The 25,916-nt window shown below is 46.1% G+C and overlaps 1 protein-coding gene across 2 annotated transcripts in view; it reads left to right on the top strand.

The window, feature by feature from the left end:
- Nucleotides 1-25,916, top strand: part of ABCC5 (ATP binding cassette subfamily C member 5) — a 96,476-nt gene that overhangs the window by 67,653 nt on the left and 2,907 nt on the right. For both annotated transcript variants that reach the window (XM_030822888.1, XM_030822889.1), the window contains 7 exons: nucleotides 963-1,149; nucleotides 2,534-2,623; nucleotides 5,574-5,763; nucleotides 10,540-10,699; nucleotides 20,171-20,249; nucleotides 21,560-21,673; nucleotides 23,607-23,771. In XM_030822888.1, coding sequence (XP_030678748.1) covers nucleotides 963-1,149; nucleotides 2,534-2,623; nucleotides 5,574-5,763; nucleotides 10,540-10,699; nucleotides 20,171-20,249; nucleotides 21,560-21,673; nucleotides 23,607-23,771 — 985 coding nt within the window. The remainder of the gene's footprint in view (nucleotides 1-962; nucleotides 1,150-2,533; nucleotides 2,624-5,573; nucleotides 5,764-10,539; nucleotides 10,700-20,170; nucleotides 20,250-21,559; nucleotides 21,674-23,606; nucleotides 23,772-25,916) is intronic.

The following is a 25,916-nucleotide window of genomic DNA, read 5'->3' as shown; positions in this document are numbered from 1 at the left end:
AATGTTAAATGACTCAGAAAAATAATTCCTAAACTTTAAGCGGAAAGGAAAGTGAAATGTACTAAATACGTACATGTGTATATACCTACACACAGTAAATGTCAGTGCATTGAAAAAAACTGTTGGGAGGAAATGCAGCAGAATATCAACTCTGGTTTTAACAGGGTGATGAGATTACTGGAATTTTACATTTTCCTATTTTTATTGCATTTTCTAAATTTTCTCTAAAGATTACATATTTTATTGGAAAGAGGAAAAGTGATTTTTCAAAGCAAAGCACATCTGTGCAGCAAAACTTCCTGCTCTGGAGTTCTAGTGGTACATGGTGCACTGAGCCTTCAGAGGGGTCTGGTCTGCTCTCTGGAACCCCTACTGATGGCCGTGCCATGCTCCTTCAGTAGCAGTAAACATTGCCTGAGTCCCTTTTGCTGTGGTTTAGCTTGCTTCTCCTGGTGCTTGGCTCCATAGCTGGGGAACAAGTGCCATTCTGCACGGTGGCGGTGTGTGCACACACTTACGGTGTTCCCATATTCACTCTGAGTTTCTTTTCCCTCGCCTTGAACCATTTCTGCTGTTGGCGTTTGTAACCTTTATTTTTTTCAGAAAATGCCCTCTGAGCTAAGATATTTTTCTGAAGTTTAACACAAGCCTCTTTATTCAGTCTCTTTTCCCATGCTTACTCTGTGCTGAGGTAGATGTTTTCCCTAACTTCTTTAATAGGATTTTTTTTTTGTTTTTAAAGAGTAACTAAGATTAGAAAAACTTAATGTCCTCCTATGCATGCGGCCTAGAATACCTCCAGAATTCCTAGAATACCCTCCTGGAGTTTCCAGGGCATTCTCTCAGTTAGAAACAGGAAGTATTTAAACACGTGCCCTCCATCATGTGATTCACTGAAGCTTTGACCATGCGCAGGGTTGTGTGGTACTTTCTTTGCCCATTAGGTGTTGTCTTTCTCACAGGTACCAGGAGCTGCTGGATGACAACCAAGCTCCTTTTTTCTTGTTTACGTGTGCGATGCGGTGGCTGGCTGTGCGGCTGGACCTCATCAGCATCGCCCTCATCACCACCACGGGCCTGATGATCGTTCTCATGCACGGGCAGATTCCCCCAGCCTATGCGGGTCTCGCCATCTCTTATGCTGTCCAGGTCAGTCTCTGGGATAGGAGCGTCATCTTTGCTTGTTTGAGTCCTTCCTGTGCGGACGTAAAAGAGGGATGATTGTGGGGGGCTCCACTCCGAGCCATTATTTCTGGACCCCTAGAGTTGCTCATGGTCTGATTTGACCGTAACAATCTGGATTTGACTGGGGCAGGTAGGGATAAGAGAGAGGTAAGTGTGGAATCCAGGAATAAAGGAATTGAACTCTGTTGCATGTGTGTAATAAGTAGATGCTATTTTCTTCAAAAAGAAATATGATCTTGAAAATAGTTTCTTAATTGTGGGTTTCTGTGTTCACCACCATTTCATCTCTGGCCTGTTTTTAGTCTTCTAAGAAATGTTATAGACTCAATATGCTTCTTACGTGCATTTTCTTTTCAGAGCCCTGATTTTCCCAGTACCGTTATATACATAAACCCTTCTGGCCCCTAGGGATGATTGAGGGTCTTCAAATAGCTCAGAGAATAGTTGAGAACTTGAGCACTGACTAGATATTTTAAGATGTTGAGTGATTATTATTACCCTCTAAAATAATGGTATTGGAATTATGTTTTTAAGGAGTCTGTATTTTAGAGAGGTACAAGCTGAAATAATTTGGATGAGATAAGCTCTCTGCGATTTGCTTCCAAATAGTATGGGGGGTGGGGGTAGGAATGGAAGGGAATACAAATGAAACAATATTGACTGTAAGTTGATCATTTTTACAGTAGAGTTTTGGTACCTGGGAGTTCATTATACTACTCTTTCTACTCTTGTGTGTTTGACATTTTTCTGTATCGAAAAGATAAAAATAAATAAGTAGTAAAAGGAACCCCAGAGATATATGTCTTCACAGATAGCCCAAGAAGTCCAGCCACATTTTGCAATTTACTTGACAATTGGTTGGGGAAGACAATGCATTATACAGACTGTTTTTAGACTCCCCAGTCTGTGGAGCACAGGGGCTCCAGACTCACTCATTTCCCAGCATTATATATCTGATTTGACTTTCCTGGAAGCATTCTTACTAGTTGCTCATAGGTTGATATCTCCATTTGTTGTGACTCCCACAAACAGGCTCAGATACAAGTAGGAAGTCCAGAAGTGAATCAGTTGCAGATATGTGTTATTGGAAATGTAAAGATGAATAGAAAGGCTTTGGGTACAAGAAAGTGGTTCCAGCAGTGCCATAATACTGCCCGCATTCACTGAGCATTGCAGTTGATGCGGTAACAGGTATGTCTTAAAAGCTAAGAGAATGACTAGGTCCCTAAGACCAGCTGCTGCGTGTGCTCAGTTCTTAGTGGTCCGCTAGATGAAGGAAGTTCTCCAGCATTGGCCTGGCGTGTATTGATAATGAATTATCTCTTTGATTGCTGTTTTCCATTATCAGTTAACGGGGCTGTTCCAGTTTACGGTCAGACTGGCATCTGAGACAGAAGCTCGATTCACCTCAGTGGAGAGGATCAATCACTACATTAAGGTCAGACTGCTGTAGGCCTTTTACCGTGATCTGACTCCTCTTGGAGTCTGTTTACCCTTTGCTGCTGGGTGTACAAGGAGGAGGCTTGTGTTCTCTGCCTATCTAATCCCACAGAATCTCCAGCAATCTCTCCACCATGCTTGGAATGGGAAAGAGATTACCGTAAGAGTTTCTAAGTATATTTGTAAATTATGTCGAGTTGAGAACTTCATTGGCTAATTTCCAGAATGTTCAGAATCTTGTCAGTTCAGCCTAACTGACTAATGGAGCATTTTCCTTACACTGTTTAAAACCATGTATTGTTTTAATTCTTACTATAGTCTCGTTGTTCTTAATCAGGGATGGCCATCAGGACCCCCTACTGAGCTTTTGGCAGGACAAACGTGGCCTCATCTCTGGATTCTGTTGCAGTGGATTGGGGTGGGACCCAGGCTTCTATAGTTTGAAAAGCTCCATAGCTAATTCTAAACTGCTCTCCCAGCTTACAAACAAGTAAATTTAATTGATACTGAGAGTATCCAGCTCTACCCACCTTTCCCCAGGAACCCCTTCCATCTCGCCGTGGGTGGCAGGCATCTTGCTGCTGTCCTAACTGGAACTCTTAAAGCAATTTCCTACAGGGATGTCTTAATCCATTTCACACTGCTGTAAAGAACTACCTGAGACTGGGTAATTTATGAAGAAAAGAGGTTAAGTCACTCACAGTTCCGCAGGCTTAACAGGAAGCATGGCTGGAAGGCCTCAGGAAACTTACAATCGTAGCGAAAGGTGAAGGGGAAGCAAGCACATCTTCCCATGATAGAGCAGGAGAGAGAGAGAAGGGGGAAGTGCCACACACTTTCAAACAACCAGATCTCCTGAGAACTCACTGTCACAGGAACAGCAAGGGGGAAGTCCACCCCCCTGATTCAGTCATCTGCCACCAAGCCTCTCCCCTGACACATGGGGATTATTGTACAATTTGAGATGAGATTTGGGTGGGAACACAGAGCTAAACCATATCAGGGGTTGTCCAATCATTTGGCTTCCCAGGGCCACACTGGAAGAAGAATTGTCTCGGGCCACACATAAAATAATGCTAACGATAGCTGATGAGCTTAAAAAAAAAAAAGATTGCAAAAAAAAGTCTCATAATGTGTTAAGAAAGTTTACGAATTTGTGTTGGGCCACATTCAAAGCTGTCCTGGGCTGCATGTGGCCCAAGGGCCGCAGATTGGACAAATATGCTTATAAAGAAGCAGCATCGTGAGTAGTTAGATTCTCAAATTGAACTCAATTCTTAAGAATTATCTATTTTATTGAACTGCTGTGATACTTTACAAGCATCTGTGTCATTGTTTATATGTGAAGAGTATATTCTGAGTTCCCCACACTTGACTTTGAAACATAGTTTTGAAAAGTTAACTTTTTTCTTTTTTTCCTATATTTTTTATTTTTTATTTTTATTTTTGAGAGAGAGGGTCTTATTGTCACCCGGGCTTGAGTGCAGTGGTGTGAATATGGCTCAGTCTGGCCTCAACCTCCCAGGCTCAAGTGATCCTCCCACCTCAGCCCCCCAAGTAACTGGGACTACAGGCATGCGCCACTAGGCCCAGCTCATTTTTGTATTTTTTGTAGAGATGGGCTTCGCCATGTTGCCCAGGCTGGTCTCAAACTCCTGGGCTCAAGCGATCTGCCTCTGCCTCCACCTCCCAAAATACTGGGATTATAGACAGGAGCCATAGTGTCCGGCCTGAAAAATTACTCTTTCAGTTGGGAACTGAGTGTAAACTGGATTTTCTAATAGAGATGTGCTTCACTGATTTGTTTTGACAGTAAGCCTCATTAGTGGTAGAATATTTCTTAAGCTTACAAATGAATAACTTTCTTATTCTCAGAAAGGATGGCAGGTGGCTGCCCAGTGTATCTAATAATAGCTCTTCTTTAATGTTTAGAAGTTAGCCGCTTTGCACACTGTCCTGGTATGTAGATGACCCGTGTGTGTACATATGTGCAGTGTTTGAGTTAATGTTATGGTTGGTGAGAGCCTTGTGCTGGAGAGGTTAGGATTACAGTCAATGGTGGTACAAAGTGGACCCTGCTGAAACTGGTCACATTTCAGGGGCCTGCCCTCCCACTCACTGTCCCAACACAGAGTCCTTCCAGCTTGGAGTTTTAGACTTTAGGCTTAACCCCCGAGAGTGCTACAGTCTTTGGCCCTAACTTCCCCCATAAGGCTATATACTCCATGGCCAATTGCCAGAGAGTTTTTAAAAGATCACGAGATATGATTGTTGATGACAAAAATTACCCAAGCAGTTATATCACAGCATTTTGAGCTGGAGCAGATTCTCAAGATCATCTAATCCAGTCTGCACAATTTGCAGATAAGAAACTAAGATGCAGAAGAAGTGGTGATCTGTCCAGGTCACACAGTGGCAAAATTAGAGTCTGTGTCTCCTGGATTGACCAAGACATGCCAGAATGCCAGGATCTAATTAGATGTTCAGTAAATATTAGTTTTCTTCCTTTGGATTTAAGCCAATGGTTATCAAATGGTAGAATCCTATCTCAAAGAATTTCAGTAAAAACTGCTGTGGTGGAGGGGTGGAAGGCCTCATGTCTGCCCGTGTTGGTTTTCCTTTGGCCCCCAAGGCAGCTTTGTGTAATAGTTCCTTGAGACAAAAGGTAGTCTGAACACCACTTCCCTCCCCAGGCTGCTGCTAGTAGCCATGACACTTAGTAGCCATTGTGCTCTGTCTCTGTCTAGTTTAGTGATGAAAAGCATTTACTTCCAAGGTAGCAGGGAAGCATTTGCTTCCAGGTAGCATTTGCTTCCTAGCAAGGTGACAGGGTGGCAGCTACCTCTGTGTGGCTACTATGGTTGTCCTGGTTTTATTTCTCTGTGACAAAGCCTGCAGCTCCCCAAGAATCTGTGGTCAGTCTGAACTGGCCACCCTTGTCTCCCCAGACTCTCTCCTTGGAAGCACCTGCCAGAATTAAGAACAAGGCTCCCTCCCCTGACTGGCCCCAGGAGGGAGAGGTGACCTTCGAGAATGCAGAGATGAGGTACCGAGAAAACCTCCCTCTCGTCCTAAAGAAAGTATCCTTCACGATCAAACCCAAAGAGAAGATTGGCATTGTGGGGCGGACAGGATCAGGTAAGGATGTGCAAAGCCTTCTTTGAATCCATTGGAACGTAGCAGTTTATGAAATATCACTTTCATCCCTTTAAACCGGATCCTTGTTTGTTTGATAAGCGATTAGTGTCTCAGCCCCCTACTGAAACCAATTTTCTAGGTTTATTGTTGACCCTGCTTTGATGACATTGAGTGCTTTTCCCAGTCATAAATGTGCACATTCTCAGTGCAGAATACTGGGGCACACAGCCAAGTACGAAAGAGGAGCAGCACCCACAACTCTGCTACCCAGAGAGAAGCATTGCTAACGTTTTGGTAGCTATCTTGTTAGGCTTCCTCTAGTAATATGTAGGTTTACAAAAATGAGGTCATTGACACATGCTGTTTCATGGCCTTCTTTTAAAACTATCAGTAGGCTAGGCGCAGTGGCTCATGCCTGTAATCCCAGCACTTTGGGAGGGCGAGGCGGGTGGATCACCTGAGGAGTTCAACACCAGCCAGAACAACATGGTGAAACCCCATCTCTACTAAAAGTCCAAAATTAGCCAGGTGTGGTGGCACATGCCTGTAATCCCAGCACTTTGGGAGGGCGAGGCGGGTGGATCACCTGAGGAGTTCAACACCAGCCAGAACAACATGGTGAAACCCCATCTCTACTAAAAGTCCAAAATTAGCCAGGTGTGGTGGCACATGCCTGTAATCCCAGCTACTTGGGAGGCTGAGGCAGGAGAATGGTGTGAACCCGGGAGGCAGAGGTTGCAGTGAGCCAAGATCACGCCACTGCACTCCAACCTGGGTGACAGAGCGAGACTCTGTCTCAAAAAAAAGAAAAGAAATGTGTAACTATAGATCCTTTAGATTTCAAAGGTCAGGACTTGAGTAATTTACTTCTTTTTTTTTGAGACAAAGTCTCGCTCTGTCGTCAGGCTGTAGTGCAGTGGCGCGATCTCAGCTCACTGTAACCTCCACCTCCCAGGTTCAAGCGATTCTCCTGCCTCAGCCTCTCACGTAGCTGGGACTACAGGGGTGCCAGCTAATTTTTTTGTATTTTTAGTAGAGACGGGGTTTCACCATGTTGACCAGGATGGTCTCGATGTCCTGACCTCATGATCTACCCGCCTCAGCCTCCGAAAGTGCTGGGATTACAGGTGTGAGCCATCGCACCCGGTCCCTTTTTTCTCACTTTCGTTCCTAAATAGCATTCCAAGGACTGAACTTGTCTTCTTTTACTGTCCTTTTTATCCTTGTATAAGAGGTATCTTTGATTCAGTTTTCATTAGCTTTCTAGGCTCCATGCTTCTTTGGCATCAAAACTCTTCTAGCTTTTTTCCTTGCCATAAAAAAAAAAACAACTTTTATCTTTTCTGGCCAATTTATTTTAAATAACTTTCTAAGGAAGAAAAAGAAAAAGCCATTTCCTGCTTTCTTTTTGAGGGAATTACTTCATGTCAAAACAAGACATTGCTCCAGGTCTTTCATGCTGGAAGGGAATCTTTAGCCAAGCAGGGTGACTGTCCCCAAGCCTTTTTACTGTTCTCTCCCTTGAGCCCCTCTGCTGCATTGGTCCCCAGGGGTACACGGCTCCTCTGAAAGCTGACTGATGTCCCTTGTTATGATTTCCCTTTAACACAGGTGAGATAGGCCAAAACAGGCACCACAACTTCACTAAACAATAGTTAGTGACAGAAGAGAAACAAGAAAAAGAACATAGTGGGCGCAGTGGCTCACACCTGTAATCCCAGCACTCTGGGAGGCTGAAGTGGGTGGATCACCTGAGGTCAGGAGTTCAAGACCAGCCTGGCCAACATGGTGAAACCCCATCTCTACTAAAAATACAAAAAGTTAGCCGGGCGTGGTGGTGGATGCCTGTAATTCCAGCTACTCGGGAGGCTGAAGCAGGAGAATCTCTTGAACCCGGGAGGCGGGGGTTGCAGTGAGCTGAGATTGCGCCATTGCCTTCCAGCCTGAGCAACAAGAGCAAAACTCTGTCTGAAAAATAATAATAATAATAACCTGATTTACACTCTGGTTCTAATAGAGCTTCTTCCAAGTTTCACGGGTAACTTGGAAACTCTCCTATGGTCATGTCAGTCAAGGACACCATCTTGAGGACTTCACTGCCTTTCTTACCAGCACATTCCATCAGTGCAAAGGTAGTCAGATTCAGAGGACTCTAAAGTCTTCCAGTCCAGGTTGTCCAAACCTAGGCACCTTTTGTTAAAGTGGAACAACTTGACCCCTTGTTTCAGGCACCATTCCTTCCTTAGCTTAGATCTTAAAGCCCTGCCTCAGCCCAGAGGGAATGTCTCCTCCCCTCCTATCTAGGAAAGGGGCCAGTAACTGAGTCCCCCAACCCTGAACAGAGTCATTCATTTCTTTTTTTTTTTTTTTTTTTTGAGACAGAGTCTCGCTCTGTCACCCAGGCTAGAGTGCAGTGGTGCGATCTCGGCTCTGGAGTAGCTGGGATTACAGGCGCATGCCACCATGCCCAGCTAATTTTTTTTTTTGTATTTTTTAGTAGAGACAGGGTTTTGCCATGTTTGCCAGGCTGGTCTCAAACTCCTGGCCTCGAGTAATCCACCCACCTTGGTCTCCCAAAGTGCTAGGATTACAGGTGTGAACTGCTGCGCCCACCAGCCTGGAGTCACTCATTTCTAGGAGGAGAACTAACCTGCTAGATGGACCAGGTTTCCTAACTCGTTTCTGGTCAAAGGATGTGAGGATTGTTGCATTAGGAAGATGGGTCCTAATACACTCTCCTAACACAGCTTTTTCCAAGTTTCCTGGGCGTTACTTCTTCCAAGTTTTATGGGTGTTTTTCAGGTTCCCATTAGGCTGTGTAGACAGAGGTATGCCCAGGGGGTAGATCCTGACAGTGGGGTTGTGACTGTAGACGCTGGGGCAAGGCAGGCTGTTTGCGCCCTCCATGAGTGCTGAAGAGACAGCATCGTGGTGATCTTGATGAGGCCCTCACAAGAGGTGTTTCATGATATGGTGGCAAGAGAAAGGTAGGAGGGTCAAGAACCAGGCGTTCAGCCAAGGAAAAGTGATTCAACAGCTAAAACACTGTAGTTCTAAATCTAAACCATGGGACCAAGTTGCAGAAAGGTAGACAGGACTATGGCAAACTTCTTTTCTTTTTGGCTCTGTAGAGAGAGGACCTTTTAAATGTTTATATCCTTTGACACAGTAATTTCAGTTCCAAGATTCTTTCCCAAGGAAATCGTCTGAGGTGGCAGTAAAGTTTCAGCACTAAGATAATAGGACATAATGTTATTATAAGTTTTACATAAACTAAATGTCGACCTTAGAGGGCTGGCTGAACAAGAATATGTGCACATGATGGAATGCAACCACTAAAATTTTATCTTGAAAATTTTTTTTAAAAGATGATTGACTGTTATACAATGCTTTTGTTTTGTTTTGTTTGAAACAGAGTCTCGTTCTGTCGCCCAGGCTGGAGTGCAATGATGCGATCTTGGCTCACTGCAACCTCCGCCTCCCAGGTTCAAGCGATTCTCCTGCCTTAGCTTCCCGAGTACCTGGGATTACAGGCACGTGCCACCTTGCCCGGCTAATTTTTGTATTTATAGTAGAGATGGGGTTTCACCATGTTGGCCAGGTTGGTCTCGAACTCCTGACTTCAGGTGATCTGCCCGCCTCAGCCTCCCAAAGTGCTGGGATCACAGGCGTGAACCACCGTGCCCGGCCAATGCAGTGTTAAGTGAAAAAAGCAATTACAATATTGCATTTCTGATATGATCTCAACTCTGAGGAAAGACTGAAAGGAAGTGTGCCCAAAATGATAGAAGTGAGATTATGGGAGATTGATGATGTTATCTTGTATTACTTATGTCAACTTTTCAAATGAAGGTTTGGTTAACCTGTTCTGCTGATTGCTGTAATAATACTGATCCCCCAAACCTGCTTCTCTGCCATAGTTTCCTATCACAGTAGGAACATTGACAACTACTTACTTAGTTGAGGCAAAACCTCCTTCCTGTATGTGTTTATTTATCCCTGGAACTTCTTCCATTCCCCAGCTGCTGCCGTGGCAACAGGAGGCCTTGTCTTAGTCTCTCTCTCAGCCCTAATAAGGGGGTAGGGAGAAAAAAGACATCTTGTCCTCTGGTTTGCCCCTCAACTGCTTGCTGTAAGATCTCTGTTCTCCTAACTTTGCCTAAGAAGCATTCAGCTCTGTGCACCTGTTCCTAAGGTGACCAGGAGGCATTTTTCCATTTTACTCTCATGAAAATGGAATGGTCGGCCAGGCGCGGTGGCTCATGCCTGTAATCCCAGCACTTTGGGAGGCCAAGGCAGGCAGATCACAAGGTCAGGAGTTTGAGACCAACCTGGCTGATATGGTGAAACCCCCTCTCTACTAAAAATACAAAAATTATCTGGGCGTGGTGGCACACGCCTGTAGTCCCAGCTACCTGAGAGGCTGAGGCAGAAGAATCACTTGAACCTGGGAGGTGGAGGTTGCAGTGAGCCGAGATCACACCACTGCACTCCAGCCTGAGCAACAGAGTGAGACTCCGTTTCCAAAAAAATGAAAATGGAATGGTCCCTTCCCTTCCTTCTCAGGCTGAAGCTGTGTAATTTGAAGGTGTCTGCCTGGTATCTTAGGAAAGTTAATCGCATTTTCTATCATTTTATACATTATCTCAGTTAATCAGTTGAAATAACAACTGAATAGAAATAGAAAAATAGTTGGCATTGCCCTGAGGCTAAACCAGCATTGTCCTCACAGACTTTGCTAACAGCTCCTCTCTCGCATGTCTTCTGACTCATCAGGGAAGTCCTCGCTGGGAATGGCCCTCTTCCGTCTGGTGGAGTTATCTGGAGGCTGCATCAAGATTGATGGAGTGAGAATCAGTGATATTGGCCTTGCCGACCTCCGAAGCAAACTCTCTATCATTCCTCAAGAGCCGGTGCTGTTCAGTGGCACTGTCAGGTGAGCATCTGCATGCCTCGTGCCTCACTTAGAGGCCAGATGGGCATGTGGGACCACACGATGCTAGCACCGCCCCCTGGACCATGAGCTCGCCATCTCTAGTCTGGTGCTTTTCCCACTGCACCATGTGCTTGCTGGTACAGAAGGGAGAGGCAGCACCACTCACAACGCCACTTGGTTGACTGAAGGGTGCAGGGAGGCCTGCAGCACAGTGCTGAAGAGGCCAGAGAGGTCTGGGCCCAGAGCTCTGCTCTGTGACTTCGGACAAGTTATTTAACCACTCCTGTGCCTGTTTCCTCACCCATAAGATGGGGATGCTTTAAAGACCTGTTGCTGTGAAGGTTGAGTAAGTTCACGTAAATTATATAAGCACAGGGCCTGGCAAATGGGAAGCATTTGGCAAATGGTGGCTGCTGTCATCAGCCTCATCGACATCATCCTCATCTGCCCCCCACTCCATTCTGTCATCTCTCCTAGGTGCGCTGAAAGTTGCAGTTTTTTTGTTTTGTTTGTTTGACACGGAGTCTCACTCTGTCACCCAGGCTGAAGTGCAGTGGCACGATCTTGGCTCACGGCAACCTCTGCCTCCTGGGTTCAAGTGATTCTCCTGCCACAGCCTCCCGAATAGCGGGGATTACAGGTGCCCTCCCCCAGGCCCAGCTAATTTTTGTATTTTTAGTAGAGATGAGATTTCACCATGTTGGCCAGGCTGGTCTTGAATGCCTGACCTCAAGTGATCCACCTGCCTTGGCCTCCCAAGGTGCTGGGATTACAGGCGCGAGCCACTGCACCTGGCCGAAAGTTCCAGTTCCAATGGTGGCTATCAGGCATTATTACTACTCATGTTATTTCATTTTCTAGTATCTTCCCCTACCTTTGATACTCTGGAATTATGTTGCTTTTTGAAATCTGCCGGGATGCCAGAGATAAAATCCTTCTTCTTGACCTATTAAAACAGACCAAGGAGAAAGCATCACATTATCTTTCCTAAGCTTACCTGATCCTACCTTTAGCCTTAAGCTTCGGCCTCCTGAAAACAGTGGATTTCCATCATTTGTGTCCCTGTCTATTAAAAAATCATTCTGACCCGGCGCGGTGGCTCACGCCTGTAATCCCAGCACTTTGGGAGGCCAGGGCGGGCGGATCACGAGGTCAGGAGATCGAGACCATCCTGGCTAACACGGTGAAACCCCATCTGTACTAAAAAATACAAAAAATTAGCTGGGCGTGGTGGCGGGCACCTGTAGTCCCAGCTACTTGGGAGGCTGAGGCAGGAGAATGGCGTGAACCCGGAAGGCAGAGCTTGCAGTGAGCCGAGATTGCGCCACTGCACTCTAGCCAGGGTGACAGAGCGAGACGCCATCTCAAAAAAAAAAAAAAAAAAAATTCTAAAAGTAATTTTTAGCAGTTTTCAGAAAAATTGGTACCAACCTAATTTCAAATAATCATAGGCAGTGTTCAGACTTGTTTTAAAACTATCCCCTCCACCTTTGGAAATGGCATTTGAACTCAAGGAACTTTGGTAGATATCTTAGTCTGCTCAGGCTGCTGTATATAACAACATACCATAGACTGGGTGGCTTAAACAACAGAAATGTATTTCTCTCAGTTCTGGAGGCTGAGAAGGCCGGGATGGGTATCTGCTGAAGGCCCTCTTCCTGGTTTGCAGATGGCTGTTTTGTTCTGTCGTCACGTGGCCTTTCCTCAGTGGGTGCCTGTGGTGCGTGCCTGTGGTGTGTGCCCGCAGAAAGGAGAGCTCTTTTGTCTCCTCTTCTTGAGGCCCCAACCTCATGATCTCACCTAAACCTAATCCCCTCCTTACGGCCCCACCTCCAAATACCATCACATTGGGGTCAGTGTTTCAACAGTTTAATTCTAGGGGCACACAAACCTGTAGTCCATACCAGTAAATCAGCAGAATTCTCACCTGTGTTTTTGTAGAGTCAACACCCTAGAGTATGTTTATTTTGGTATTTCTGTAATTGAATCTGGACAGCATGCACTGTATCTGTGGTTGATAATAAACCATTCTCTTTGGGTATGGAGGTAATATGGTCAGACAAGCAATATCAGAAGAAAATTAGAATTGGCTGGGCGTGGTGGCTCATGCCTGTAAAGCCAGCACTTTGGGAGGGCTAGGTGGGCGGATCACCTGAGGTAAGGAGTTCAAGACCAGCCTGGCCAACATGGCGAAACCCTGTCTCTACTAAATTAGCCAGGTGTGGTGGCCCATGCCTGTGGTCCCAGCTACTCCAGAGGCTGAGGCAAGAGAATCACTTGAACCTGGGAGGCGGAGGTGGCAGTGAGCTGAGATCGTCCCACTGCACTCCAGCCCAGGTGACAGGGCGAGACTCTGTCTCAAAAGAAAGTTAGAATTTATTGAAGATGAAAGCCTAAAAATAGGCGGAGTGCGGTAGCTCACACCTGTAATCCCAGCACTTTGGGCTGCTGAGGCGGGCGGATCATGAGGTCAGGAGCACCAGACCAGCCTGGCCAATATGCTGAAACCCCGTCTCTACTAAAAATACAAAAATTAGCCAGTCGTGGTGGCACACACCTGTAGTCCCAGCTACACGGGAAGATGAGGCAGGAGAATCGCTGGAACCTGGGAGGCGGAGGTTACAGTGAGCCAAGATCATGCCACTGCACTCCAGCTTGGACGACAGAGCGAGACTCCATCTCAAAAAAAGAAGCCATTGCTTGGCCAGGCGTGGTGGCTCATGCCTGTAATCCCAGCACTTTGGGAGGCCGAGGAGGGAGGATCACCTGAGGTCAGGAGTTTGAGACCAGCCTGACCAACATGGAGAAACCCCTCCCTACTAAAAATACAAAATTAGCCAGGCATGGTGTTGCATGCCTGTAATCCCAGCTGCTTGGGAGGCTGAGACAGGAGAATCACTTGAACCCAGGAGGCGGAGGTTGTGGTAAGCCAAGATTGTGCCATTGCCCTCTAGCCTGGGTAACAAGAGTGAAACTCCATCTCTAAATAAATAAATAAGGAAAATGTTGCCAAATTGGCTCTTCCCATAAATCTCCCTATTTTTAGATGCCACAGGAACACCTTGACAAAAAAATTGGCCTTACAATATTTGGCTTTGGCCATAGAACTATTTTTTTTTAGTCATCATTTGGAAGAGAATTAAGAAATAAAGCATGTTAAACTTAAGATTTCTTTTGAAACTGCTGCCACCAAGAAGCCTCAGTTTTAATTTAATAATTTTACAGCATTTCATTTGAGTTTGTGAATTGGAGGCTTCTAGAGTTAGTGGTTAACAGTTGACCATGAGGCCAGGCGTGGTGGCTCATGCCTATAATCCCAGTACTTTGGGAGGCCGAGGCGGGAGGATCACTTGAGCTCAGGAGTTCAAGACCACCCTGGGCAACATAGTGAGACCTCGTCTCTGCTTTTTTAAATTATGTAAAATGTTAAAAGAAAAAGAATTGGCGGGCGGGGCTCAGTGATCCAGCTGGGGGGGGGGGGGGGGGGGGGACGGTGAAGTCCTAAAAAAAAAAAAAAGCCGGGGGGGGGGGGTGGAGGGGGGGGGGAGGGGGGGGGGGGGAGTGGGGGATCACGCCTGCTCCAGCTGGGTGAAAGAAATGTTAAAAAAAAAGAAAAAGAATTGACCATGGGCGCGTGCAGCTGGTGTGGGTAGAACATCATGGACCTGTAGCTTTAGTGGAATTGGAACCATTTGTCTCCAGGGAAAGAAATGTTGGCTGCTTTGTGGCTAGCTCAGTAGTTGGTGCACTGCTGTTCTGAGTTTGTAGCTACTGAGCTTAGAGTGCAGCTCAGGAAGTCAGCTGTGCAAAGTGAGAAAATCATTTCAGTTAAATTTTCTGCCAGATCTAATTTTGGCTTTTTAGTCTGTAGTAGACACTGAGGAAAAATTAAACGCCAGACTTGTCCTTTATCCCCTAAGGTTTCCTTTTATCCTCTCAGGTTTCTTACGGATCCCAGAGAATGTTCAGCTCTTGGTATTCTTTTGTTTTTAAGACAGAGTCTCCCTCTGTCGTCCAGGCTGGAGTTTCAGCTCACTGCAACCTCTGCCTCCTGGGTTCAAGTGATTTGCGTGCCTCAGCCTCATGAGTCGCTGGGACCACAGGCGCGGGCCACCATGCCCAGCTAATTTTTGTATTTTTAGTAGAGACGGGGTTTCACCATGTTGGCCAGGCTGGTCTCGAACTCCTGACCTCAGGTGATCCGCCCGCCTCGGCCTCCCAAAATGCTGGGATTACAGGCGTGAGCTACCGTGCCTAGCCGGTATTCTTTTGCTTTTCTTAGAAGATAGAAAGCCTATGATGAGTTTCCCAAGGCAAAGGCAGGATAGATGAGCTGTTTCCTCAGCTGCTTTCTAGAGACTCTGAATCCGGAAACCGCGCCTCCACCACCATTAGCCAGTATTGAGGGTGGGTACCTCTTCTTGAGATACCTGCAAACAATTAAAACTTGAAAGGAACTCTTAGAGGAAAAGCAAGGTAAAACCAAAATCAAACCACCAAAACTCAGAAAGTCACAAGATATAAATTTCTGAGTTGTTCTGCATACAAATATAATCTAAATCATAGGCCAGATAATTTGGGACCACACCCCTTCCTAAATTAGCCAGAATGTCGATGCATTCTAGTACCTACATCTCTACCCTCCCTTATCTGCCTGTGTGGGCTTGAGCTCTCCAGCCTGTGTTTCTGCAGCTCTCTATTGTTTTGCCCTCATGATTGGCTCCAAGAAGAGAGGCCCCTTTTCATCCAAGCCTTAAAACACTTTTGCTGGCCTCTGTCTCATGGCCCTAGCTTTCCCCACCTTCTCCCAGAGCTCCCTGTGCTTCCTGGACCCAGGAAGCCCAGCCCTGGCCTCTGTCCTATCCCCCGCAGCTGGAGTGTTTTTCATCCTGAGGACTGTCTGGAGCCTGCCTAAGCTGACGGTGAGCTGTCCCCAGCTGTCACTCTGGTCTGTCTCTTGAGTCTTGGTCCCCTATGAGTGACGGGTACCTTGTCTACCCAGAGCACTTCTGCCTGGTGCCCATTCATTAGCAAGAAACAGTGTTCTAATTTCTTCTTCTTCAGGTGCCCTCTCCTTTTGATCTGCTCATTAAATTTTTTTTTTTTTTTGAGACAGAGTCTCGCTTTGTCACCCAGGTTGGAGTGCAGTGACATGATCTCTGTTCACTGCAGCCTCCACCTCCCAGGTTCAAGCAGTTCTCCTGCCTCAGCTTCCCCAGTAGCTGGGATTACAGGCATCCACCACCATGCCCGGCTAATTTCTGTATTTTTAAAGAGATGGGGTTTCACATAGTTGGCCAGGCTGGTCGCGAACTCCTGACCTCAGGTCATCTACCCACCTCGGCCTCTCAAATTGCTGGGATTACAGCTATAAGCCACCATGCCCCGCCTGTCATAACCATCTTAATTGTATTTAACAAATGCTCAAAACTTCATGAGACAGATACCATTGTTATGCACATTTTATTTTACCAAATAGTGAGGTTTCACTATGTTGCCCAGGCTAGTCTTAAACTCCTGAGCTCAAGAGATTCTCCCACCTCTGCCTCCCAAAGTGCTGGGATTATAGGCATGAGACACCGCCCTTGGCCATTATGCCTGTTTTATATAGATGATGAAACTGAAATCCAGAGAGTGAGAGTAATTTGCCCAAAGACACACAGCTAAAAGTGGCAGAGCTAGGATTTGAACCCAGGCTGGCCGGCTGACTCTACTCACTACACTCACTGCGTTGCCTCCTGAAGCGTGTGTCACGACCCCACTGTTAACCACGACCTTGATATTCCATCTCTCCAAAAAACAGTTAGACGTGCCTCTTTGTGGATCTTGACCTTTAGTTACATTTCTTTTCCCAGCATCTTCAAAGTCTCATCTGTCTTCCTCGTCTCAAAAACGAAAAAAGAAAGTCACACAATCTATGCCGTTCTCTCTAGTCTTTTTCATTTGCTCTACTTTTTCCTCTTAACTTTTTTCACCTAATCTGACTCTTAACAACTAAAAGCCAAAATCAGTCTGTATTTCTGCATACCTCAAAATAAGGTTTCCTTTAGCTTCCTGATAGAAGAAGGTATGTGAGTCCCAAAATCTCCTGCTCTGAAGACCGAGGCTGCTATGAAGCACCCAGCACAGATGACAGGGCAGCATGGTTTACTGCAGTGTTTTTTACTGTACCGAGGGTGAATTGCTGTGTTGTCTCACACTTTGGGAGATATTCTTGGCTTCATTTAGCAGTGGTCAATGTTGACTATTGCTAAAAATAAAATATAAAGAACCAAAGATGAAAATGTACTTTTGGCAAGATCAGGACTCCAGGGGTTCTGATTGTTAAAAATAACTGCCCTCATGTTCAGACACTTTTCTATCCAATCACTTAACCGAATCCTTTTGATTAAGTGGATGCATAACTTTGCTTTCATTTCTGTCTGTGGGTCAGACCCAGGACCGTCTGGCTTCTCTAATGAGGGGAGATATTTTTCCATTCCTGACTGAGCTCCCTGTTGAGTTTGGTCTGGTCTGCCTTACTGTGTACCACCTCCGAGTGTATGCAAATATTCCTTTTCTATCTGGAACCCATTGTTTAGTGGTCTGAGGCTCCTTCAGCTAGTGTGATGGACCTGGGTGAACTGAATGTTAAGCCTGGGCTGGGCACAGTGGCTCACGCCTGTAATCCCAACACTTTGGGAAGCCAAGGCGGATGGATCACCTGAGACCTGGAGTTCAAGACCAGCCTGGCCAACATGGCGAAACCCCGTCTCTACCAAAAAATACAAAAGTTAGCCAGGTGTGGTAGAGCGCACCTGTAGTCCCAGCTACTTGGGAGGCTGAGGCATGAGAATTGCTTGAACCTGGGGGGCGGGGCAGGGGTTGCAGTGACCTGAGATCATGCCATTGCACTCCAGTCTGGGTGACAGAGCAAGATTCTGTCTCAAAAAAAAAAAAAAAAAAAAATGTTAAGCCTGTTGTTGTATTTACCCATAGAAAATCTGATAGGGCTGGCTACTCAGTGGGCAGGAGACTGCGCTTTTGTGTGCAGCAGTTCTCGCTTCTCCATGGTTTCACTTTCTGCAGTTTCAGTTACCCATCATCAACCAGGGTCCAAAAATATTACATACTATATTTTGTGAGAGACAGACCACAGTCAAATAATGTTCATTATAGCATATTGTTATAATTGTTTGATTTCATTACTGTTAATCTCTTACTGTGCTTAATTTATAAATTAAACTTTATCATAGGTATGTATATATAGGGAAAACAAACATAGCATTTATAGGGTTCAGTACTATTTGTGGTTCGAGGCATCCACCGGGGCTCCCTGGAGTATATCCTTGTGGATGGAGAGGGGCTCCATGCCTGCTCTTTGATCCAGAGGCATCTGATGGACTTACTCGCTGTATTTGTTTCCTGGGGCTGTCATAAACAGTTTAAGCCACAAACTGGATGGCTTCAAACAACAGAAATGTACTATCTCACAGTTCTGGGAGCTGGAAGTCTAAAATCAAAGTGTCAGTTGGGCCATGCTGCCGCTGAAACCTATAGGGAAGGACCCTTCCTTGCCTCTTCCAGCTTCTGGTCGTTGTGGCCATCTTTGGCATTCCTTGGCTTGTGGATGCATCCCTCTAGCCTCTGCCTCCGTTGTCACATGATGCCCTCCCAGTGTTTCCCTGCCTTCACATGGCCATCTCTCATAAGGACCAGTCATATGGGATTAAGGGCCCACCCTTCACTATTACTCTGGTATGACCTCATCTTAACTAATTACATCTGCAAATTACCCTATTTCTAAATAAGGTCACATTCTTAGGTACTTACGTGTCTTTTGGGGAGACACAGGTCAACCCATTAAACTGTACAGTATTAAACAACACTTCCTGGGTCAAGGGTAGTGAGAAGCGAGCATGTTCCAAGCGGGAAAAATGCCGTGCAAAGGGCAAGAGGCACTGGAGAGCAGGGCGGGTCAGAATCTCCCAGGAGACTGAGAGATGCGCAAATAGCAGGAATGAGGCGGTGCTGGCCTGCTGTCCTCTTACTAGAGTTCTGTGATAATGACGTGATTGTATTTGCATGCCTGTAATTAGTAACCCCAGATATGGAGACAGATGTGTGGCATAGAGCAAAAGTCCGTGTTTCTCCCAGAGATTTTCCTGTTTCCCACATGCCAGGCATAATTGCATGAGCAAAGCAAATATACCTTTCAGATTACTAGACCTGCAAATGTTATGTGTAGATCAAAACAAGCCATCCAAAATTACTGTAACGTCCCAGTTTTCCACCAAATACCTGTTCCACCACCAATTCTCCACCCTCATCCTCAGTGGCAAAGACAATTTTCTCCTGTGCTAAACATTTCTAGTCCTGGCCGGGCACAGTGGCTCATGCCTGTAATCCCAGCATTTTGGGAGGCCAAGGTAGGCTCATCACTTGAGCTTGAGCGCTGGAATTTGAGACCAGCCTGGGCAACATGGCAAAATTCCATCTCTACAAAAAACACAAAAATTACGTGGCATGCGCCTGTAAAAATTAATTTCTAGTCTCGTTCTTTTGGTATCACCTCTGATTTCCTTGAGGTAGATACTGTTGGCACAGTAAGCAAAAACGGCCCCCAAACTGGTCTTCTGTGCCAGGAAAATTCCTTTTTCTTGACTTGTCCTTTATTCTTTCTCTCCTTCTTCCTCTTCCCTTCTACTGGATCAGTTTCTTTCCCTGGTCAGGCCAGCTGTCCTGGAGCCCCATACTCAATGACAGGGTTGTGAACCAGGTAGACCAAGAGAAAGAGGGTGCATTTCTAAGTTTGTATGTATGGAGAGATTTTATTTTATTGTATTTTATTGTATTGTATTGTATTGTATTTTATATTTTAATTGAGATGGAGTCTCACTCTGTCGCCCAGGCTAGAGTGCAGTGGTGTGATCTCAGCTCACTGCAACCACTGCCTCCCAGGTTCAAGCAATTCTCCTGCCTCAGCCTCCTAAGTAGCTGGGATTACAGGTGCCCACCACCACGCCTGGCTAATTTTTGTGTTTTTAGTAGAGACGGGGATTCACCATGTTGGCCAGGCTGGCCTTAAACTCCTGACCTCAAGTAATCCACCTGCCTCAGCCTCCCAAAGTGCTGGGATTACAGGCATGAGCCATCGCACCCAGTCGAAAGATGTATTTTAACAAATACACGCACAGGAAAAAATCTAGAAGGATATTTGCCAATATTTGCATTTATAAATTGTTCTATAACTAGTATTATTTACATAGTAAAAATAATAAAAAAATAAATCAAGTTTTATGGAGATGAGGAGGTGGCCCAGTGTGCTGTCAGAACTCCCATCTGGCTGGTTGGGGAATGAGCCATCTGTGACCATCAGGGTTTGGAGTCTTCTCTCCCTGTGCGTGTGTGTTAAACAGCTTCCACAGACAGCCTTTGCCAATGGGTCGCTTCAGGGCAGGACCACTGAGAAATTCCTGTGTTTCTCCCTAGATCAAATTTGGACCCCTTCAACCAGTACACTGAAGACCAGATTTGGGATGCCCTGGAGAGGACACACATGAAAGAATGTGTAAGTGAAGAGCTTAGGGGAAGCCGTGCTGGGATGGTGAGGGTGGAAGCACGGCAGTGCCATTGCCACGCCCTGTCTGCTCTGGCTGCGCCTCCAGGATGCCTGTGCCTCCAGGATGCCTGTGGACGAAGGCTTCGAGGCAGAGCTCTCCACGTCTTTCAGATACCTGGGAAAAGCTGATCTCTCTCAACCCCAACTCCCACACTGCCCACGGTCATATTGGCCTTGCACTATCCATTGATTGAAGATAGTAATGACACCTACTTAGAATTAAGTGATGCTTTTAATTTGTTTTATTAGTCATAACAGTGTAACATACTTTGAAGCATCCACATATATGCAAAAGATATATAACATGGCTGGGCGCAGTGGCTCACGCCTGTAATCCCAGCACTTTGGGAGGCCGAGGCGGGTGGATCACCTGAGGTCAGGAATTCGAGACCAGCCTGACCAATATGATGAAACCCCGTTTCTACTAAAAATACAAAAATTAGCCGGGTGTGGTGGCAGGCGCCTGTAATCCCAGCTACTCGGGAGGCTGAGACAGGAGAATCGCTTGAACCCAGGAGGCAGAGATTGCAGTGAGCTGAGATCACACCACTGCACACCAGCTTGGGCAACAAGAGCGAAACTCTGTCTCAAAAAAAAAAAAAAAGATACATAATGTATTGAGTCTGCAGAAAGCACACAGTGTGCATATGGACCATGGACCACAGACGTTTTGGGATAACTCAGTAGGCCCTCACGAGCAGCTGCAGTCTACAGATTGATACCACTGGCCTAGGGTGAGGTCTCTGTTATGCCTGGGTTGAGACGGGATCCAGGATCCCCTGCCTGAATTCAACTATTAGTAGATGAGCTCTGTTTTTTCCTCTGCTCTATCGGGATTCTTCTCATTTGAAGAATAAGTTCTGCAGCTTACAAAAAATGTTTCACAGGACGGGCCTACGGCTTTGGACTTCAGAAGGAGAGTACTTTTCCTCACTCTATTTCCTATTGCAAGACCATATTTTCAGAACCAAAACTTAAGGCCTACTATGTGACTGGATTTTGGGGACATGAAAGCATTGGAATTTCTGGGATGTTTTAATGGTATAAAGCTAACAGAATAGTCTATTGGAATCATGGACTGCCTTGGAAGTGGGTCCTAGCATGCATGATCAGTACACCTGCACCTTTGTTCCAGATGAGACAGGTGCTTGGCTAATAGTTCTTTCATCGGTTTCGGAATCATTTCTCTTTGTCCTTGGATTTTCAGGAAATTCAGCTTCGTTTCTTACCCCTCTGATCTCTAGTTTCCTTTTCCCTAGATTGCTCAGCTACCTCTGAAACTTGAATCTGAAGTGATGGAGAATGGGGATAACTTCTCAGTGGGGGAACGGCAGCTCTTGTGCATAGCAAGAGCCCTGCTCCGCCACTGTAAGGTAAGGCAGTTCGGGGTTGGCAGCAGCAGAGAATGGGAATGTTTTAGTGTAGCCTTTCCCTGAGACACTGGGGTCCAAAGGTATTCCTGGCTCTGATCCCTGTTGGCACTTTCTAAGAGCATGACCAGAGATAACTCTAACCCTGACACAATTTGGGTATATTGGTTTTGGGGAGGGAGAACGGGGTTGCTTTGTTTTTACCTTCATCCAAGACCGACTTTTGTTTCTGGCCATTGAGTAGTTGTACGACTACAAACCATAGACATAGAAGATTTTTTTTTTTTTTTTTTTTTTTTTTTTTTTTTTTGAGACGGAGTCTTTCTCTGTCCCCCAGGCTGGAGTGCAGTGGCGCAATCTCGGCTCACTGCAAGCTCCGCCTCCCGGGTTCATGCCATTCTCCTGCCTCAGCCTCCCGAGTAGCTGGGACTACAGGCACTCGCCACAACACCCGGCTAATTTTTTGTATTTTTAGTAGAGACGGGGTTTCACCGTGTTAGCCAGGATGGTCTCGATCTCCTGACCTCGTGATCCGCCCGCCTCGGCCTCCCAAAGTGCTGGGATTACAGGCTTGAGCCACCGCGCCCGGCCTTTTTTTTTTTTTTTTTGAGACGGAGTCTTGCTCTGTCTCTAGGCTGGAGTGCAGTGGCCGAATCTCAGCTCACTGCAACCTCCCCCTCACGGGTTCAAGCGATTCTCCTGCCTCAGCCTCCCGAGTAGCTGGGATTACAGGCGTGCACCACCATGCCCAGCTAATTTTTGTATTTTTAGTAGAGACGGGGTTTTACCATGATGGCCAGGATAGTCTCGATCTCTTGACCTCATGATCCGCCCACTTTGGCCTCCCAAAGTGCTGGGATTACAGGCGTGAGCCACTATGCCTGGCCAACATAGATTTTAAAACTGCAAGAGCCTTTAAGGTCATCCAATCCAGCCCCTTCATTTTACAAACAGGAAAAGGAATGTCCAGAAAGATTAATGTTACCAGCCATATTGGATTCAAGAGAAAAAAAGAATTAATTGTAGATGCTCACTGTCACAGAGCATGTAGGGGCAAGTATTTGATTAGATCCGTGGTTTGGTTTGGTTTGGTTTGGTTTGGTTTGGTTTGGTTTGGTTTTTGAGACAGAGTCTCACTGTCACCCAGGCTGGAGTGCAGTGGTGTGATCTCGGCTCACTGCAACCTCCGCCTCCTGGATTCGAGCGATTCTCCTGCCTCAGCCTCCCGAGTAGCTGGGACTACAGGTGCGCGGCACCACGCCTGGCTAATTTTTGTATTTTTAGTAGAGACAGGGTTTCACCATATTGGCCAGGATGGTCTCGATTTCTTGACCTCGTGATCCGCCTGCCTCAGCCTCTCAAAGTGCTGGGATTACAGGCGTGAGCCACTGCGCCCAGCCTAGATCAGTATTTTACAAATATGCTGTTATGGAAATCAAGGCAAACATGGTTTTGAAATTGTATCACTTCTAAGCAAAAGGATATTTTTACATATATGTGTGCTTTCTTAGAAAAAAAAAACAATAGGTCGGGCGCGGTGGCTCAAGCCTGTAATCCCAGCACTTTGGGAGGCCGAGGCAGGTGGATCACAAGGTCAGGAGATCGAGACCATCCTGGCTAACATGGTGAAACTCCATCTCTACTAAAAATACAAAAAATTAGCTGGGCGTGGTGGCGGGCGCCTGTAGTCCCAGCTACTCAAGAGGCTGAGGCAGGAGAATGGCATGAACCCAAGAGGCGGAGCTTGCAGTGAGCCGAGATCGCACCACTGCACTCCAGCCTGGGCAACAGAGCAAGACCCCATCTCAAAAAAAAAAAAGAAAAAAAAATATATGGTGTAAAACTTAAATAATGAAATACATTTTAGTAAAATCTGGATTAACCAGAGTGCTAAAGGAATTTAATCGAGTTTCTTTCTCCTCTGCTTCTCTGGCAGATTCTGATTTTAGATGAAGCCACAGCTGCCATGGACACAGAGACAGACTTATTGATTCAAGAGACCATCCGAGAAGCATTTGCAGACTGTACCATGCTGACCATTGCCCATCGCCTGCACACGGTTCTAGGCTCCGATAGGATTATGGTGCTGGCCCAGGGACAGGTACCGAGTCCTTCAGGGACTTTGGCTTGGCATGTCTGGAAGGAAACTGGCCCCTGGCAGGGATGGACTGATTGCCATCTTTGTAGGGTTCTGGACATTCAGATAAGCACTTGCAGCAACGCTATTTAGTTGCCATTGGGAGGGATACAGCCTCCTAATCACAGGATTACTCAGGCACACTCTGATGGGGTTCTCATTTTACTTTACTAATTTGTCCTTTTGTTGCTTGTGAGTAGCGACACTGACTTAAGTCAGAGAGTAGATATACTTAGTGATTCATTCACATACACAACGATCACTCCCGGCATACTTAGGCCAGAGAGTATAGATACTTAGTGATTCATTCACATACACAATGATCATGCCCCCCGGAGGCCTGTTGAGACCAGCCAGCACATGTTTGCTTTTTTTGCAATCACGAAGCGGCACCAAACTTCTTACCCTGTTGTTTCAGGCGTTCCCACAGCCTGGCCCTAGCCTTGCCTTCTTCATTTCCACTCTTCCCTTGCAGGTGCCATTGGCTATAGACATCTTGCATTCTCCAAGCTTTTTATCTGTCTTTACTCAGACAGTTCCATCTACCTAAAAGGCTCTTTGCCCTTCTCTCTCCGATATCCACCTGCTCACAACCTGCCTGTCCCTGAAGAATGACATGGCCCAGATGCCAAAGCCTCCATGAAACCCCCTGGCTGCCTCAGCCGCCCTAGACTGTATCTGTACCTCTCTTGTAGCTGTTCTGCCTGAGCTGATAGGAATTGTGCAATGCCCTGTCTCCCCAGAGAACTCCCTGAACGCTCTCTGAGGGCAGAGTCACTGCTCATTCATCTTTAGGGCCCCAGCAGTGCTTAGTACTCCAGTTCTTTGCACAGGTGATGTTAAGCACATTTATGTTAGACAAATACCTCCTTTGCATGCCCCTAGGATACAAGTAAATTAATAATTTGGAAGAAATAGCAAGCCATTTATAATGGGTAACGTGTCTTCTGTTGTAGGAGCTACCACAGTAACAGCTACTCTAATAGCTACTTCTATTGAATGTTTACTGTGTGTCGGGCACTCTGCTTAGTGCTTTACATATAATCGCTCAACATACCATCAGTCATCACAACAACCTAGAGAGAGACGTAGCCTGAATTCTGCTTTACAGATGAGGAGACAAAGTCTCAGGCAAAGTCCATAGGAAGTGGAGTAGGCCGGGCGCGGTGGCTCATGCCTGTAATCCCAGCAGTTTGGGAGGCCGAGGCGGGCAGATTGCCTGAGCTCAGGCGTTCGAGAGCAGCCTGGGCAACATGGCGAAACCCTGTCTCTACCAAAAATACAAAAAATTAGCCAGGCGTGGTGGCGAACACCTGTAATCCCAGCTACTAAGGAATTTGAGGTGGAAGGATCGTTTAACCCTGGGAGGCAGCGGAGGTTGCCATGAGCCGAGATAATGCCACTGCACTCTAGCCTGAGTGACAGAGTGACACCTCATCTCAAAAAAAAAAAAAAAGCAATAAAAATTGGTGGGATTTAAAAAAAAAAAAGGAAGTGGAGGAGATGGGACAGGACTCAGGCCAGCAACCCCACTGCCAGCACACTGTCTAAATTGTGGAGAAATATTGAGAAAAGTGTTCAGCCTGGGCTTCAAAGCTGAATTGAGAGAACTTGGGGGCTAAGGATTTTTCTCCTCATCTTGAAATTATTTTCACACTAGTGTTTTTTGTGACTATCTTTGTTTGCCTTAAACTAAGTGTTTACTGAGATTCTGTCATACATAAGATACGTTGAGCTACTACTTTGTAAGCAGGTGTTAAAATAGAGCCCAGTAAGGTATAATAGATGGGACCAAGAACATCTTCTGGGAAATTCTTTTTTTCTTTTTTTGAGCCAGAGTCTCACTCTGTCACCCAGGCTAGAGTACAGTAGTACAATCTTGGCTCACTGCAACCTTGCCCTCTGGGGTTCAAGCGATTCTCCTGCCTCAGTCTCCTGAGCAGCTGGGAGTACAGGCATGTGCCACCACGCCTGGATAATTTTTGTATTTTTAGTAGAGACAGGGTTTCACCATGTTGGCCAGGCTGGTCTTGAACTTCTGACCTCAGATGATCTGCCCACCTCAGCCTCCCAAAGTGCTGGGATTACAGGCACAAGCTACTGTGCCCA

This window comes from Nomascus leucogenys, chromosome 11 (genome assembly GCF_006542625.1).
Source record: "Nomascus leucogenys isolate Asia chromosome 11, Asia_NLE_v1, whole genome shotgun sequence".
In the NCBI taxonomy this organism is placed as follows: Eukaryota; Metazoa; Chordata; class Mammalia; order Primates; family Hylobatidae; genus Nomascus; species Nomascus leucogenys.
This window is presented reverse-complemented; position numbering and strand designations above follow the sequence as displayed.